Below are 14608 nucleotides of genomic sequence, written 5' to 3' on the forward strand. Positions count from 1 at the left end.
CTTGACCCAAACATCCTGATCTCAGGGGCATAAGTTCCTCCCTGAAATTCAAGAATAACCTCTCTGTGAAACAGGTAGGCAAGGGGTTTAGCTGCCCTAGCTCCTCACAGGACTATTAGTAGTCATTTGAGGACAGTAGTTCAGGATTAATGAAAAAGGAATGACTGGCCTTTCTTTTCTTTGTCTTCCCTCTCTTCGCACATAGCATCAGGAGACTATTAGCTAGAGCTGCGACGACTGCAGTTAAGCCCCTTTTTAGCTTGTAACTAGAATATATTTGATGTATTTTCAAGTCATGTCCCCAATCTCCTTATGAGGGGGATTAATTGATTGATTTAAGGTTTTCAGGCATCCTGACATCTAGGGTCATTGACGCCGACCTTATGAGGGGGAGTTGTACCGTCAACTTGCACTGTGTATATCACAAACCCATTGTTATACATAACCCCGACAGTCACAATTGCATTCTCATACTCATATTCACTTTGGCTAGGGCCGTCAACCTGCTGGTATTGACAAGTCACTGGTTTAAGAGGTATAAGGAAGCTAATTCCTAACATTATCATGCTCAAATGCTGTAATCCCAGATATAAAGTTTGTCAGTTGGAAGGACTTCCGCCCACCGAAGTGTAAGTCTCTCTATGTAAAGAACATAGGGTATTTTGTTGAGTAGAGGGAAACAACGGTGTGACTCGGTTGGTGAAGGTTCAAAATAGTCAACAAAGTAGCCTCCTGCGTCGGAGCATGGGCTGGTAGTAAGCATTAGTGCTATCCCCCTCTTTGTGAGAGGGGATAGACGGCTGTACTTGGCACGTAGGCATAGGTAGCTGAGCACGCTCAGGACTAAATGAGCCCCTTGTAGTCAAAGAATGAGTAGGATCCTCATACTGGGTCTCTGAAATAGGAAGCTCTGGGGAGCTTAGAGCACTCAATGCAGTTAAGTGTTGGTGCTTCCGAGTTTTTAGGGAGAATGTGCAGGGGAAACATTTGCGTAAGTGCCACTCTACATGGGTTCTGGTTAGTGAGCCCCTGCAGCCAAAGTTGAAGGCTTCAGGGGCCACAAGTGGCTGAGGAGACACTCTCCTCTCAGCTCTAGAGGGGGATGAGCCAATCGACTAGAGCAAAAAACCTACAGACACCCCCCCCCCCCAGCCAGTCATTCAAAAGGAAGCCCTTCAGACCTAAGGACGACCACAATACACAAAGAGCATCTTAAACATTTGATTCTTCTTGAACGAAGGCAACTTCCGTCTCTCCAGGTGAAACGGGAGGGGATTCCTGCCTCAAAGGTTGCCCCAATGTTAACGGACCATCACTCTTCCCCCGGTGACCCCTGGAGGAAGCCAACTGGGAAGAGCCAGAAGGAAGAGTACCAGGATAGAGGGAGAGAAGTCGTCCCGGGACTCTTTAGACCCCAAGGAATACCCCAAGGGTAAAGAATCCCTTTTTGACTTTATCCTACTGCTGTACAACTCCCACAGGGAGGATGGCCGCTCCCGATACATATCACAGGGAGAGGCCGGGGTGCAGGAGTGTCCTCTGCAATCAGGACACAGAAGGTGAGGATCTGTCTCCCTTCTTAACATCAAAGTGCCACACTTATAGCCTGACATGTGCGTATGTCTGGCATTCCTCACCAAAGACATACTGTGCATGTAAACCTGAAAAGAAAATGGGGGAAAAGTTTAATTTTATCTACCTAATACTCTCTCAACTACAGTTGAAATCAATGTGGTTTGTCAGTGAACAAGTAGAGGAGGTGCACTTCCACACTCCTGACAGGTAACTATTGTTTACACCTCATTATGAAGTTTTCAACGGCCGTGTATTTTAGGTTCATTGTTATCTTTCCTGTGTAAAGATTAGGGTTTGTATATGAACAGGAACAAAATTCTAGGTTTGAACAACAATTCATAAACAGACTAAAATACTAGTGAAAATAAATATGGTGTATGAACCATCTAGAATTGGTATGCTCAAAGACTAGAATGGAAGTAACTTGGTCTTTATGTTGGTTCAGATCCTCACTTAGCACTGATTGCACCAAGCTAGGAAGAACATATAATAACATTAGCATTAAATAAAAATTAGGGTAAAAGTAATTTAAATAAGCAATTAAGTAAAGATTAGATCACCAGCTTTACCACTCATTGAATAATATGCTACAAATACTATACACTACAGAACCAAAAAGTCAAGAAATTAGTAAGCCTTTGCCTTGCTACGAGTAGCAAAGGTGACAACTTCAAGGCCCATCTATCTAAGGAATGTCAGAAGAATGACTTACAAACTTGCCTAACTGCTTTAACTCAAGAGATTTTGAAGAGCTCAGACTTTTATCTTCTTTATCCATGGTTTTCAGATACAATGCACTGTACTAATCCAATAGTAAGAAGTGCACAGTTTCTTATAGCAGTCCAATAGCTTGATATGGGTGCACAGTTTCTCATAGCAATCTAAAAGCTTGATATGAGTGCAGTATTTCTCTTAGTAGTCCAACATGTTGCCCAGCCTTCATACTAATGGCAGTCTCCGTCCAGGTTTTTTTCCTGTAGAAAGTCCTGAAATGAGACAAATCTAGTGAATAAAACATGATTTTTTTACATTTTTCCTTCTTGGATAACAGAAGTGTGTGAACAAAAACAATAATAAAGTGAGAATAAAACAAATACTGTATGATTACTTTACTGTTTTCAATAAAAATGCCAATTATTTTCTGTATTCTTTAAACGGTTTTCTTCAACGATTCATATTGATGATTTTATTAATTTCAGGGTAAAGTTGAAGCAGAAATACACCTCTTGACCAAAGAAGAGGCAGAGAAGAACCCAGCAGGTTTGGGACGAAATGAACCAGATCCATTGGAAAAACCAAGGTACAAGCAAGATCAGTTTATAAGTCAGACAGATTTTTCTATTTCCCTCACTGTTGGTTATTGTAAAATCTATTACATTTAAATATCACTAATAAACTAATAATTCAGGTGTTTGGTACTGGAACATGATACAACTTATTTCTTTCACATGTCATTAATAAAAGGATTTTAATTTTATCTTACTTTTTTTTTCCAGTCGTCCTGATGCTTCCTTTATGTGGTTCCTGAATCCTTTAAAGAGCATTCGATACATCATCTGGCACAACTACAAATGGGCTATCATCAAGCTTATCGTCTTCTTTGCCCTCACAATATTCTTTGTTCTCTTCTTCTACTCTGTTCCAGGTTTTACAGTAAAAAAAATAATAGGGGCATAATCTTTCAAACTGTATGCAATACAATTATGTCTTCGTTACACAAGGGTTTTTTTTTTTTTGGAAAAAATTACATGAACATATCATCCTACTAATTAGACTAATTGATGGAATTAATGTGAAATAAATTCAATCTTTATATTAGAGAATGTATCCTTAGAACTGATAAAGCACACATTCTTCCTCATATTTTCACCTAGAACTTATCTTTTATTATACATGTAACTACATGTAAATGGGTCCAAAAAGTCATAGATATTTTGTACATAACAATGTATGTATGTCTTTGATGATTACTAATACAGCACTTAATGATTGTAAAATATTTGCAATTGATTGGCATGGAAAATTAATGTTAAACTTTACCTAAACAATTTTAGTTTGTTCAAATATTAAGAATGTAGTTCGACAATTCGCTCACTCACTGTAACTTAGTATTAAGGTTCACATGGCTGGTTAGATTTTTTATAAATCTTTTCATGTAAATACCTAGGTGACAAAACAAAAAATCTTATTGTTTCATGAACAATCTTTCATACTTTATCCCTCCCTTCTAAATTCAGTTGACCAACCTACTCAAATTATTAAATAACTCATTATTACAGTATTCTGACATTAACTCAGTGAGAAGTTGCATTATAAATGGAATAGTTCTCTGGAGTTTTAATACAAAATTTCCATCACCACTGTTTGATTTTTAACAGTTTTACAATATACACTACAACTAAAATCAGGTAGCTTTTAAATGGATGCAAGGGGTTATGGTTTTAAATGTACAGTGTGTTTTACACATCCAATATAAAACATGCGAGTATGTTATATGTCAACATAGTACCCAGATATTTGTACTGAAAGGTTGAAACCATTTTTTTTTTTGCAAGGTTAGCTGTGTTTAAGCAAACAAGTCATAGGACACAAGACTGTTTTTGGCACAAAAGTCAATTAGCTTACAGTTTTGAATAGAATTTTATTAATTTAAATTTGAAACATGATTTACTTTGCATTAAGACATTCTCAGCAGATTTATGTGTGAAAGGTAGACTCTCTCGGACCATCAGCTAAACATAAGAAGAATCTTCAGTGCCCTAAAGTGATGACCACCGCTAGTAACAATGACTTGCAAACTACCTTATATCCCACTTTACCAGGGGCCCAACAATTTCTCTTCTGTTTTCATACTGTACAAATGAAACCATTTTTGTGATATATGGAAAAATGATCCCCCAAGAAATTACACTTATCAGACACCTGAAATTTCCAATTATGATAATCAGAATGTTTATCTCTATAGTAAGATTTTCACACCAATTAAAGACATAAAAATAAAAAATAAATTGTGAGGGAGAGCAACTACCTGATAACTTAAAATAGTACTGAAAAGCAGAGTAGAGGCAGAATAACAACAATAAACATGAAAAGGATTTACAAAAGCAATCCTGATAGGTAGTGACTGACCACATACTTCTCAGTTGACTTGCTCAGACATTCCAGAAACAGTTTTGAATGTCTATTACAATTAATTTCATGTCCAATCTTCTAAATGGAAAAAAGTTATGTAAATGCAATTTTAATGATAGTCTGAGACTATATCATTCAGAGAATTAATTTATAGCCTGCTGAAATGTTCTCCTTTGGCATAGATGGGACAATCTATCAAATCTATCATTACAATTGAATTGTTAAGTCTACAAATTTATAGAATGGTCCAGGTTATGAAGTTGCACAGCAAGTTGAGTTAAAACTAGAATTCACAACTAAAAACAAAATTAAATGAAGAAAGGATAACTTAATTTTTTTTAACTAGTACTCGAATTTGAATAGGGTCCATAAAGCTACCATATCATGCAGACAAAATCACTAAATAACTGCATATCATAATAAAGAATACAAGGTAATTAAGAATACAAGGTAATTAAGAAAAAACAGGTAACTCAAACCTTAAATTGAATGGCCAAAGTCTCCTTCCAATCATCAGCCACTTGGACTGTTTGACTGGAAACCCCTCTTAAAAATCATCACAGTCATTAACAATGAAACTCAAACCCATCAGAGAACTTTGTTAGCTTACACTAGCACAACTTGTTCCAATACTGCCCAACCAGTTAACCATACAAGTCAAACACAGTTTCAATGGCTCTGTCGGCACCATTTCTATCTGACGTATGGAGATGGTTCTCATCTGGGATTCATAAAAGTAAAAAAGCAGTCCAAAAATGTGAAGGAAGAACACACACCTTTTAACCCTATAAATATGACTAGGGATCTCTTTGTCACCTAGTGTTTCATACATTATAAAAAAAAGATTACCTTAATGGCTAACTTTACTCTTTTAAAAAAAAGTCTTTGCAATAATGGTGATAAATTAATTCTGTAAATAAATTCTGTAAACACATCTTCACTAATGTCAATGATGTAATTCTGGATAATTCACTTTTCAAAAGACCATGCTCAAATATTTTGTTAGAAAATTTCAGAGATGTTAAGCTTAAAAATATAGAAGAGTACCAGATGGCTCCAAACTAATGACAGAATACTTTGAAATCTAGTACATTATGATATGAGCTTGGATGACTGGATTTTTCAAGTTGATTAAGTAATAATGGAATGAAAGCAAAACATAGCAGTATCATGAGGAATTTATCAAAGAACAGAAATAAGCCTTCCTTTCCTACCTCTCATCAATGCTGCAAATAAAAATTCAAGAGTTCTTCATTACAAAACGGCTTTATTCATCCAAGCTATCAAAAAAAAAGTGCCATCAGCATAGATTATTACAAATGTTGGTTCTGCCACATATTTCTACAGGTGTATCAAGAGTTGATAAGGCTGAAACCAATTGAAACTCCACGAAAGGCTGATAACTGTATATTAACATTCAATATTGATGAGGCAAATTAGTTGAACCACATTTTACTTTTGTTGCTTTGCCAGCACACTTTCTAAACCATGTTTATTCTCACAATATATCCTACCATGTAACAATAATTATAAAATTGTGCAAAACTTTCCCGTCAGGAGAATGTGTCACAAAATTTGGTCCTTTGGTTCTAATACCACGTTTCAATCCATTTCAAATAATTTTGATAAGCACATACTTATTAAAGGGAAGGCCTAACGAGATGGAAGACAGCATAGAACCAACATGCCAGGTATTTGTTAAATACCCTATGTGCATGTGCAATAAAAACCTTGTCTTTATATGGTAAGAATGATTAAGAAAATGAATAAACCCTAAAAGGAGGACACACAGTGATGATGATAAAGCAAATTCAGTGTAAGGAAATAACACTGGTGACACCAAGAGAGCTGTGCAGATATAAGACAAGGCTTCATTCCTTCCTGCTACAACAATGGTGATGTTGAAAGTCCTGTGTTCAATCTCCAAATTTATGGATTTAAAGACAACAGTAACCAAATATGTTATTTTTATTAATAAAATAAATTTTTGAATATACTTACCCGGTGATCATATAGCTGCAACTCTGATGCTCGACAGAAAAACCTACGGTCAAAATACGCCAGCGATCGCTATGCAGGTGGGGGTGTACATCAACAGCGCCATCTGTCGAGCAGGTACTTAGTACTCCAAGTAAACAAAGAACCAATTTTCTCCTCGGTCCACTGGGTCTCTATTGGGGAGGAAGGGAGGGTCCTTTAATATATGATCACCGGGTAAGTATATTCAAAAATTTATTTTATTAATAAAAATAACATTTTTCAATATTAAACTTAGCCGGTGATCATATAGCTGATTCACACCCAGGGGGGTGGGTAGAGACCAGCATTACATGTTTACATTATTATGAGCTAAGTATTTTGTATTTCATTTTAGCAGTTATTCAAAATAACAAACATAAAATAAATAAGTACCTGGTAAGGAAGTCGACTTGAACAATTACTCTGCCTTTTTAAGTACGTCTTCCTTACGGAGCCTCGCGATCCTCTTAGGATGCTGAGCGACCCCTAGGATCTGAAGTATCAAGGGTTGCAACCCATACAACAGGACCTCATCAAAACCTCTAATCTAGGCGCTTCTCAAGAAATGACTTTGACCACCCGCCAAATCAAGTAGGATGCGAAAGGCTTCTTAGCCTTCCGGACAACCCAAAAACAATAATAAAACATTTCAAGAGAAAGATTAAAAAGGTTATGGAATTAGGGAATTGTAGTGGTTGAGCCCTCACCCACTACTGCACTCGTTGCTACGAATGGTCCCAGAGTGTAGCAGTTCTCGTAAAGAGACTGGACATTCTTAAGATAAAAAGACGCGAACACTGATTTGCTTTTCCAATAGGTTGCGTCGATTATACTTTGCAGAGATCTATTTTGTTTAAAGGCCACGGAAGTTGCGACAGCTCTAACTTCGTGTGTCCTTACCTTCAGCAAAGCTTGGTCTTCCTCATTCAGATGGGAATGAGCTTCTCGTATTAACAGTCTGATAAAATAGGATAAAGCATTCTTTGACATAGGCAAAGATGGATTCTTAACTGAACACCATAAAGCTTCAGACGGGCCTCGTAAAGGTTTTTAAATAGAACTTAAGAGCTCTTACAGGACATAAGACTCTTTCTAGTTCATTTCCAACCATACGATAAGTTTGGAATATCGAACGATATTGGTCAAGGCCGAGAAGGCAGCTCGTGTTTGGCTAGAAAACCAATTTGTAGAACATGTAGCCGTTTCGGATGAGAATCCGATGTTCTTGCTGAAGGCGTAGAACATGTAGCCGTTTCGGATGAGAATCCGATGTTCTTGCTGAAGGCATGAATCTCACTGACTCTTTTAGCTGTGGCTAAGCATATCAGGAAAAGAGTCTTAAAGGTGAGATCTTTCAGGGAGGCTGATTGTAGCGGTTCGAACCTGTCTGACATAAGGAATCTTAGTACCACGTCTAAATTCCAACCAGGTGTAACCAAACGACGCTCCTTCGTGGTCTCAAAAGACTTAAGGAGGTCCTGTAGATCTTTATTGTTGGAAAGATCTAAGCCTCTGTGACGGAAGACTGATGCCAACATGCTTCTGTAACCCTTGATAGTGGGAGCTGAAAGAGATCGTTCTTTCCTCAGATATAAGAGAAAGTCAGCTATTTGAGTTACAGAGGTACTGGTCGAGGATACGGCTACTGACTTGCACCAGTTTCGGAAGATTTCCCACTTCGATTGGTAGACTCTAAGGGTGGATGTTCTCCTTGCTCTAGCAATCGCTCTGGTTGCCTCCTTCGAAAAGCCTCTAGCTCTCGAGAGTCTTTCGATAGTCTGAAGGCAGTCAGACGAAGAGCGTGGAGGCCTTGGTGTACCTTCTTTACGCGTGGCTGACGTAGAAGGTCCACCCTTAGGGGAAGTGTTCTGGGAACGTCTACTAGCCATCGAAGTACCTCGGTGAGCCATTCTCTCGCGGGCCAGAGGGAAGCAACTAGCGTCAACCTTGTCCCTTCGTGAGAGGCGAACTTCTGCAGTACCTTGTTGACAATCTTGAACGGAGGGAATGCATATAGATCTAGATGTGACCAATCTAGTAGAAAGGCATCTATATGAACTGCTGCTGGGTCCGGGATTGGTGAGCAAAATATTGGGAGCCTCTTGGTCATCGAGGTTGCGAAGAGATCTATGGTTGGCTGGCCCCAGGTGGCCCAAAGTCTCTTGCATACATCCTTGTGGAGGGTCCATTCTGTTGGAATTATTTGTCCCTTCCGACTGAGACAATCTGCCATGACATTCAAGTTGCCTTGGATGAACCTCGTTACTAGTGAAATGTCTAGACCTTTTGACCAGGTGAGGAGGTCCCTTGCGATCTCGTACAATGTCAGAGAGTAGGTCCCTCCTTGCTTGGAGATGTACGCCAAAGCCGTGGTGTTGTCCGAGTTCACCTCCACCACTTTGCCTTGAAGGAGAGACCTGAAGCTTTCCAGGTCAGACGTACTGCCAGTAGCTCCTTGCAGTTGAAATGCATTGTCCTTTGACTCGAGTTCCATAATCCTGAGCATTCCCTACCGTCTAAAGTCGCACCCCAGCCTACGTCCGATGCGTCCGAGAAGAGAACGTGGTTGGGAGTCTGAACAGTCAGGGGAAGACCCTCTCTAAGGTTGATATAGTCCTTTCACCAAGTCAGACAAGACTTTATCTTTCACCAAGTCAGACAAGACTTTATCTTTCCGGAAACCGGGATCGAGACCGCTTCTAGCGTCTTGTCCTTTTTCCAGTGAAAAGCTAGATGGTATAGAAGAGGACGGAGGTGTAGTCTTCCTAGTGACACAAATTGATCCACGGATGACAGTGTCCCTACCAGACTCATCCACAGCCTGACTGGGCAGCGTTCCTTCTTCAGCATCTTCTGGATGGATAGCAGGGCTGGGGGTTGATCGTCTTGTTCAGCAACGTCCTCATCAGAGGGTTCCTCATCCGAAACTGATGAGGAAACGGCAACGGAGTGGGCAACGTCTGACTCGCTGAATCCGGTCGCACTGATGGATGCGTGACGGAGCCGGACGCAATATCATGGCACTGCTGCACAGTCTGTGAACTGTCAACAACCATGGGTGCGCGAGGAAGTACAGCGTCAACCCGAAACTGTCTAGACTGTCTGGGTTGTGCAGTCAACACCCTACCGGGTTGCTGAGGTTGACGCACTGCGTCACAACAAGTCACCTCTGCTGGTTGTTGAACGTCTTCCTAGTGACACACTGAACGTCAACAACCACCTCCGAGCGTCGCTTAACGTCAACGTGCGACTGGCAACCCACACTGGGTCACATCGGTGGAGGAACCACCTCAACTGGCAGACGCGAGTAGGATACCTCAGCGTCAACAGGGCGCACAACCAACCGGTTGGAAGGTTGTTGGCCAGAAGGTTCTTCTCCGCATTTAAGTCCTCTATCAAGGACACAAGCTTGGACTGCATGTCTTGCAGCAAAGCCCATTTAGGGTCTACGGGAGCAGGTGTGGCAACAGACGGGGTTAGCGACTGAGGCGGAACCATTTACCATCCCTGGAAGCCTTGTTATGTGTGACATAATAGTACAGCAAAACTTCAAAGGCTCGACAAAAGTTGAGAAGTTGACCTGTAAACAACTTGGAGCGTCTCCTGGCTAGGCGCCAGGGCGAGTCTACCAGAATTGAGAAGTCTATCTGGGCAGAGGCATGAACTCCCAAGCCGAGAACTACTCTCGTGTCCTATCAGACTCTCGCTCTATAAGCCAGTTTAAAAGAAGGGAAATCAAAGGCTGTATCCCTAAAACTCCTCCTGGTGCAAAAACCAGTCGCCTAGCCAACGTAACGCTCTCTAGGAGAGCGAGAGAGCACTAGCTTAACAACAACGGCTTCGAAGTAGCTAGGCCTAGTGTAAGTTCTGACGTTTAGGCGAACGAGGAGCAGCAGTTACAAGATCCGGGCGAAGATCCTTAAAAAATCATCATGATTTAATTAAAGTCCATAGGAGGCTAAGCAGCTTAAGGCTCCTCTCCAAATGACAGAGTCCTCAAAGGAATATCAGTAGGAGGGAGAACAGCACTTTCTCATCTACAGGAACCTTGTCCGATAAAAGCTAGGTTATCTCAGTGAGTCTCTCACTGGTGCATTAGTAGCAGACCAGAAGGCAACGTCATGTAACTGCTTGACAGTCTGTGAACTGTCAACAACTGAACTGTCAACCACAACAGGTGCGTGAGGACATACAGTGTTCACTCGAGACTGCTTTGACTGTCTATACTGAGCAGTCAAAATAACTCTAGAATGCGGAGGTTGACGCACCGCGTCAAAACAAAACAACTTAGGTTGTTGTTGTAACTCGCGAACGTCAACGGAGGGTTCCGTGCGTCGCTGAACGTCAACATGCGGCTGGCAGGGTACACTGCGCATGGGTGGCGGGACTCTCACAGCTGGAGTGCGGGAGAAGGTAGCCTCAGCGTCAACTGAACGCACAACCGTGGTTGGTTGTAGGCTAACGGGTGCAGCGTCAACCTTCTCCGCACGAAAGTCCTGCATTAAAGATGTTAACTGTGTCTGCATGGTCTGCAGCAAAGACCACTTAGGGTCTACAGTAGCAGGTGCGGCAACAGACGGTGTTACTGCCTGTTGCGGTACCGCTTTGCCTCTCTTAGGAGGTGAGCAGTCGTCGGAAGACTGCAGCGAGTCCGAACTGACCCAGTGGCTACAACTGGGCCGTTGGACTTGCGCGGAAGGGACCGACTTGCGCTTAATAAGCTGCGAGACCTTGGTCCATGGTTTCTTACGAGAAACCTCTTCCGCAGACGAGAAGTAAATGGGCTCTCTCGTCTTTGTGTGGGTGGGGCGATCTTGGGTAGATACGCCCGAAACCACGGAGGGAAACGTCTGTTCGTTGATCAAGGCCTGACGAACCCATAAGTCGTTCGACATTACTTCTCCCCTGGGCTTGGGAGCTTGCAAGAGGTCCCGGACTAGGTGAACGACAACACTGTAACACTTGCGCATATCACTTTATCACTTCGATTTTCTGTTTTGCACTTATTTCACTGAAATCGAAACTTTTACTGATTTCTACCTGAAACACGCAATTCTACCCTTCATTAAAAGGTAGTAATTGCGAAAACAGTTGTATAATGCAGCTCATTAATACTAGCAAAAACAGAAAACATATATAAAGATAAAGAATTCAGTGGCTGGGAAAGAGACTAAACACTAGTTTAAATAAACTACGTTTACAATCTCTCACCGCACATAGCCTGGGGACAAGAATAAAACCCTAGAAACGTTTTACCTTCTTCCCCGTACAGCGACTAGGGAGGAGAGTAACACGAGAACAACGTTACCCGCTTGAATGGAACGTTTTTCCTCTCTCTCCCTCCGTCTCTATCTCTCTCTCTCTTTCTCTCTTGATTTCGCACCTGAGAGAAGAGCCCAATTATATATCGTCAAAAAAAACATGTTATTTGGCTAAAGGAAAAAACTGAAAGGTTTTCCAAATAAAAAGTTCCTTTAATTTAGAATTTAAACCATTTAAGCTAAGAAAGAATGAACGAAACGTCAGAATCGATTTACTCTTACTGCAAAGTGAAACCGTGATACACTCTCTCTCTATCGTAACGATAGAGCGCATGTTGAACGTCCTGAACGTCAACAACTGCGTAGTCTAAAAAACTAAACGTTAGTTCATCTTTGAAAACAGTACGAAGACTATCAAAGAAATTCTTTCATAAAACATTAAATTTAAAAAGTTTTAAATTCTTTAAAGGCTAAATACGATATAACGGGCTCAACGTTGATTAGCTTCGGTTCCAAGTTAGGACCGCCTACTATCAGGAAAGGTCGCATATAAACAAAACATAAAAATTTATTTTTATATGTTTATAATAAATGGAAAGTTAATCGAAGAGGCCTAATAAAGGCGGAGAGATATAAAATATATAGATCTATAACGTGTTAAGCAAAATTACTAAAAACCTAAACACACTTCCGTCTAAGGGAAGGGTCGGCCATTTAAAAGTGAAAGAGAGTCCATACTCTCTTTGTCACCATAATTAAATCTATCCAAAACGAGTTCAAGTTTTGAGATGAAGATAAAACCCCTGCATAGCGAAAGCTCAAAACTAGAATAGTGTACTTCACCAAATAGTTGTGAAAACAAATCCAGTTAGTAACAGCGTATTAGTAGGTCTTGTCAGTAGCCCGACAGAGAGAAAATTGGTTCTTTGTTTACTTGGAGTACTAAGTACCTGCTCGACAGATGGCGCTGTTGATGTACATCCCCACCTGCATAGCGATCGCTGGCGTATTTTGACCGTAGGTTTTTCTGTCGAGCAACAGTGTTGCAGCTATATGATCACCGGCTAAGTTTAATATTGAAAAACATCAAACATTACACAATACCCTTTGAAACAGTACCTCATCTGGACTTTTTACAAGTCATTAATGCACAAACCTCAGCCATCTAAATGGCAAAACATGGGGGGAAAGTAGTTTCAAACTGCCATGTGAAAATAATGAAAATAGAAAATGCTGAAAGGAAAGGTTCTGAAAAATAAATAATTCTGTGCCTAGAATATCTATTGCTGAGATGAATAAACAAAAATACAATACAGTCAAACTAAATTTGTTCAATTAAATGCAAATTCTGTTAAAGATAATGTTCAAGACAGAAGTTTGCAAATAAAAGGACTGAAGTTGTTAATCCTAAAGAGACAAAAGTAATGTTAGACCAGGATGAGTGAACACAGGTTGAAAAATAAGTTATTGGGTCAACAAATCACCTGTCCTAGATGTTTAAAAGCCACTGATGATTTGAATCACCCTCTTTACTATCCGACAAAACACAGCTTTTCAATCTGTGTATATAGAAATTAATTTTACTGGAACTAATGATAAATACTGTAATAATTATGCCTTACAAATAGTAGACCTGTCTTTCCCATTGTAATTTGATCTTAATTTTGGTGCTGACAATGCTGTGCATGAAGTTATGATATCTAGATACATAATTTTTCCTTTCTGCATTGCTGAGATCTATTCCGAATAAGTTTCAGAGACTTAAAATCTCTATTTCCAAAAAATCAACAAAAATTAGCGAATTCTAATCAATTTATTTTTCTCTCAAGTGCTAATATAGACTACTGAGAAATTTCATTGCTACCGTGACACTTTACGAGTATATTCATTCATAGCCCATGAGAGCATAACTGCATCAATAATGGGCCTTTACAAATGTATATTTTTACCCGAAACACTGATTTAGTCATTATTTAGGTAATATTTAGTACATAATCTTGACTCTGAAATGAAGAGGCTATTTTTGTAGTTATTCTATTGTTCCTAAATCCAATCTTTAAATAGTCTTAGGTTCATAGAAATCAATAGTTTAGAATTACATGGAAACACATTAAAATTCAATACTGTATTAATAAAGTTTCTGTCAACAACTACATCAAAATTGCATGCACAAATTGATCAGTATTTGAGATATTTGGTTGCATTATTTACCTTATGTCTAATTAATCAATAACCATTATAAAACCAGATGTTGAATTAACTGTCTGCAGTACAGTAATATATATATGCATATTATACTGTAAATAATGATGGTTGCAAAAGCACATGTTTTCATTCACATTTTTACTAAGTATTCATTTTGTATATACAACATACTGTAAATTGATAAGTGTATTATATATCTGCATTATATCAAAGATTATGTATAAAAATTAAAGTTAATAATTTATTACTGTGTATGAATACAAAAACAATTATGTAAACTATACTGTACTATTATGAACTGTATTTCAAAACACTCATTTCATTACTGTTCTATATATCTGAAATGGTGTTCTATTAACTGGTCACTCGACTATGTTTCTTGACTTTTAATTTCAAATCGCACAGATAGCTCATCT

General features: G+C 39.5%; 1 protein-coding gene and 1 long non-coding RNA gene across 7 annotated transcripts in view; one reads left to right on the forward strand and one right to left on the reverse strand.

Annotated features, from left to right (window-relative positions):
• The window catches only part of LOC137658561 (otoferlin-like), a 212666-nt gene extending 208121 nt beyond the window's left edge, over window positions 1–4545 (forward strand). For all 5 annotated transcript variants that reach the window (XM_068393449.1, XM_068393452.1, XM_068393450.1 and 2 more), the window contains 2 exons: window positions 2775–2875; window positions 3072–4545. In XM_068393449.1, coding sequence (XP_068249550.1) covers window positions 2775–2875; window positions 3072–3252 — 282 coding nt within the window. In that variant the 3' untranslated portion in view covers window positions 3253–4545. The remainder of the gene's footprint in view (window positions 1–2774; window positions 2876–3071) is intronic.
• LOC137658564 (uncharacterized) overlaps window positions 1–14608 on the reverse strand; it is a 133861-nt gene that overhangs the window by 57064 nt on the left and 62189 nt on the right. Inside the window, exons 2-3 of one of the 2 annotated variants that reach the window (XR_011047368.1) lie at window positions 3059–3211; window positions 2288–2561 (exon numbers count right to left, since the gene is read on the reverse strand). This is a non-coding gene — a long non-coding RNA (uncharacterized lncRNA). The remainder of the gene's footprint in view (window positions 1–2287; window positions 2562–3058; window positions 3212–14608) is intronic. The other variant, XR_011047369.1, reaches the window with a different exon arrangement.

Source organism: Palaemon carinicauda, chromosome 19, assembly GCF_036898095.1.
Source record: "Palaemon carinicauda isolate YSFRI2023 chromosome 19, ASM3689809v2, whole genome shotgun sequence".
In the NCBI taxonomy this organism is placed as follows: Eukaryota; Metazoa; Arthropoda; class Malacostraca; order Decapoda; family Palaemonidae; genus Palaemon; species Palaemon carinicauda.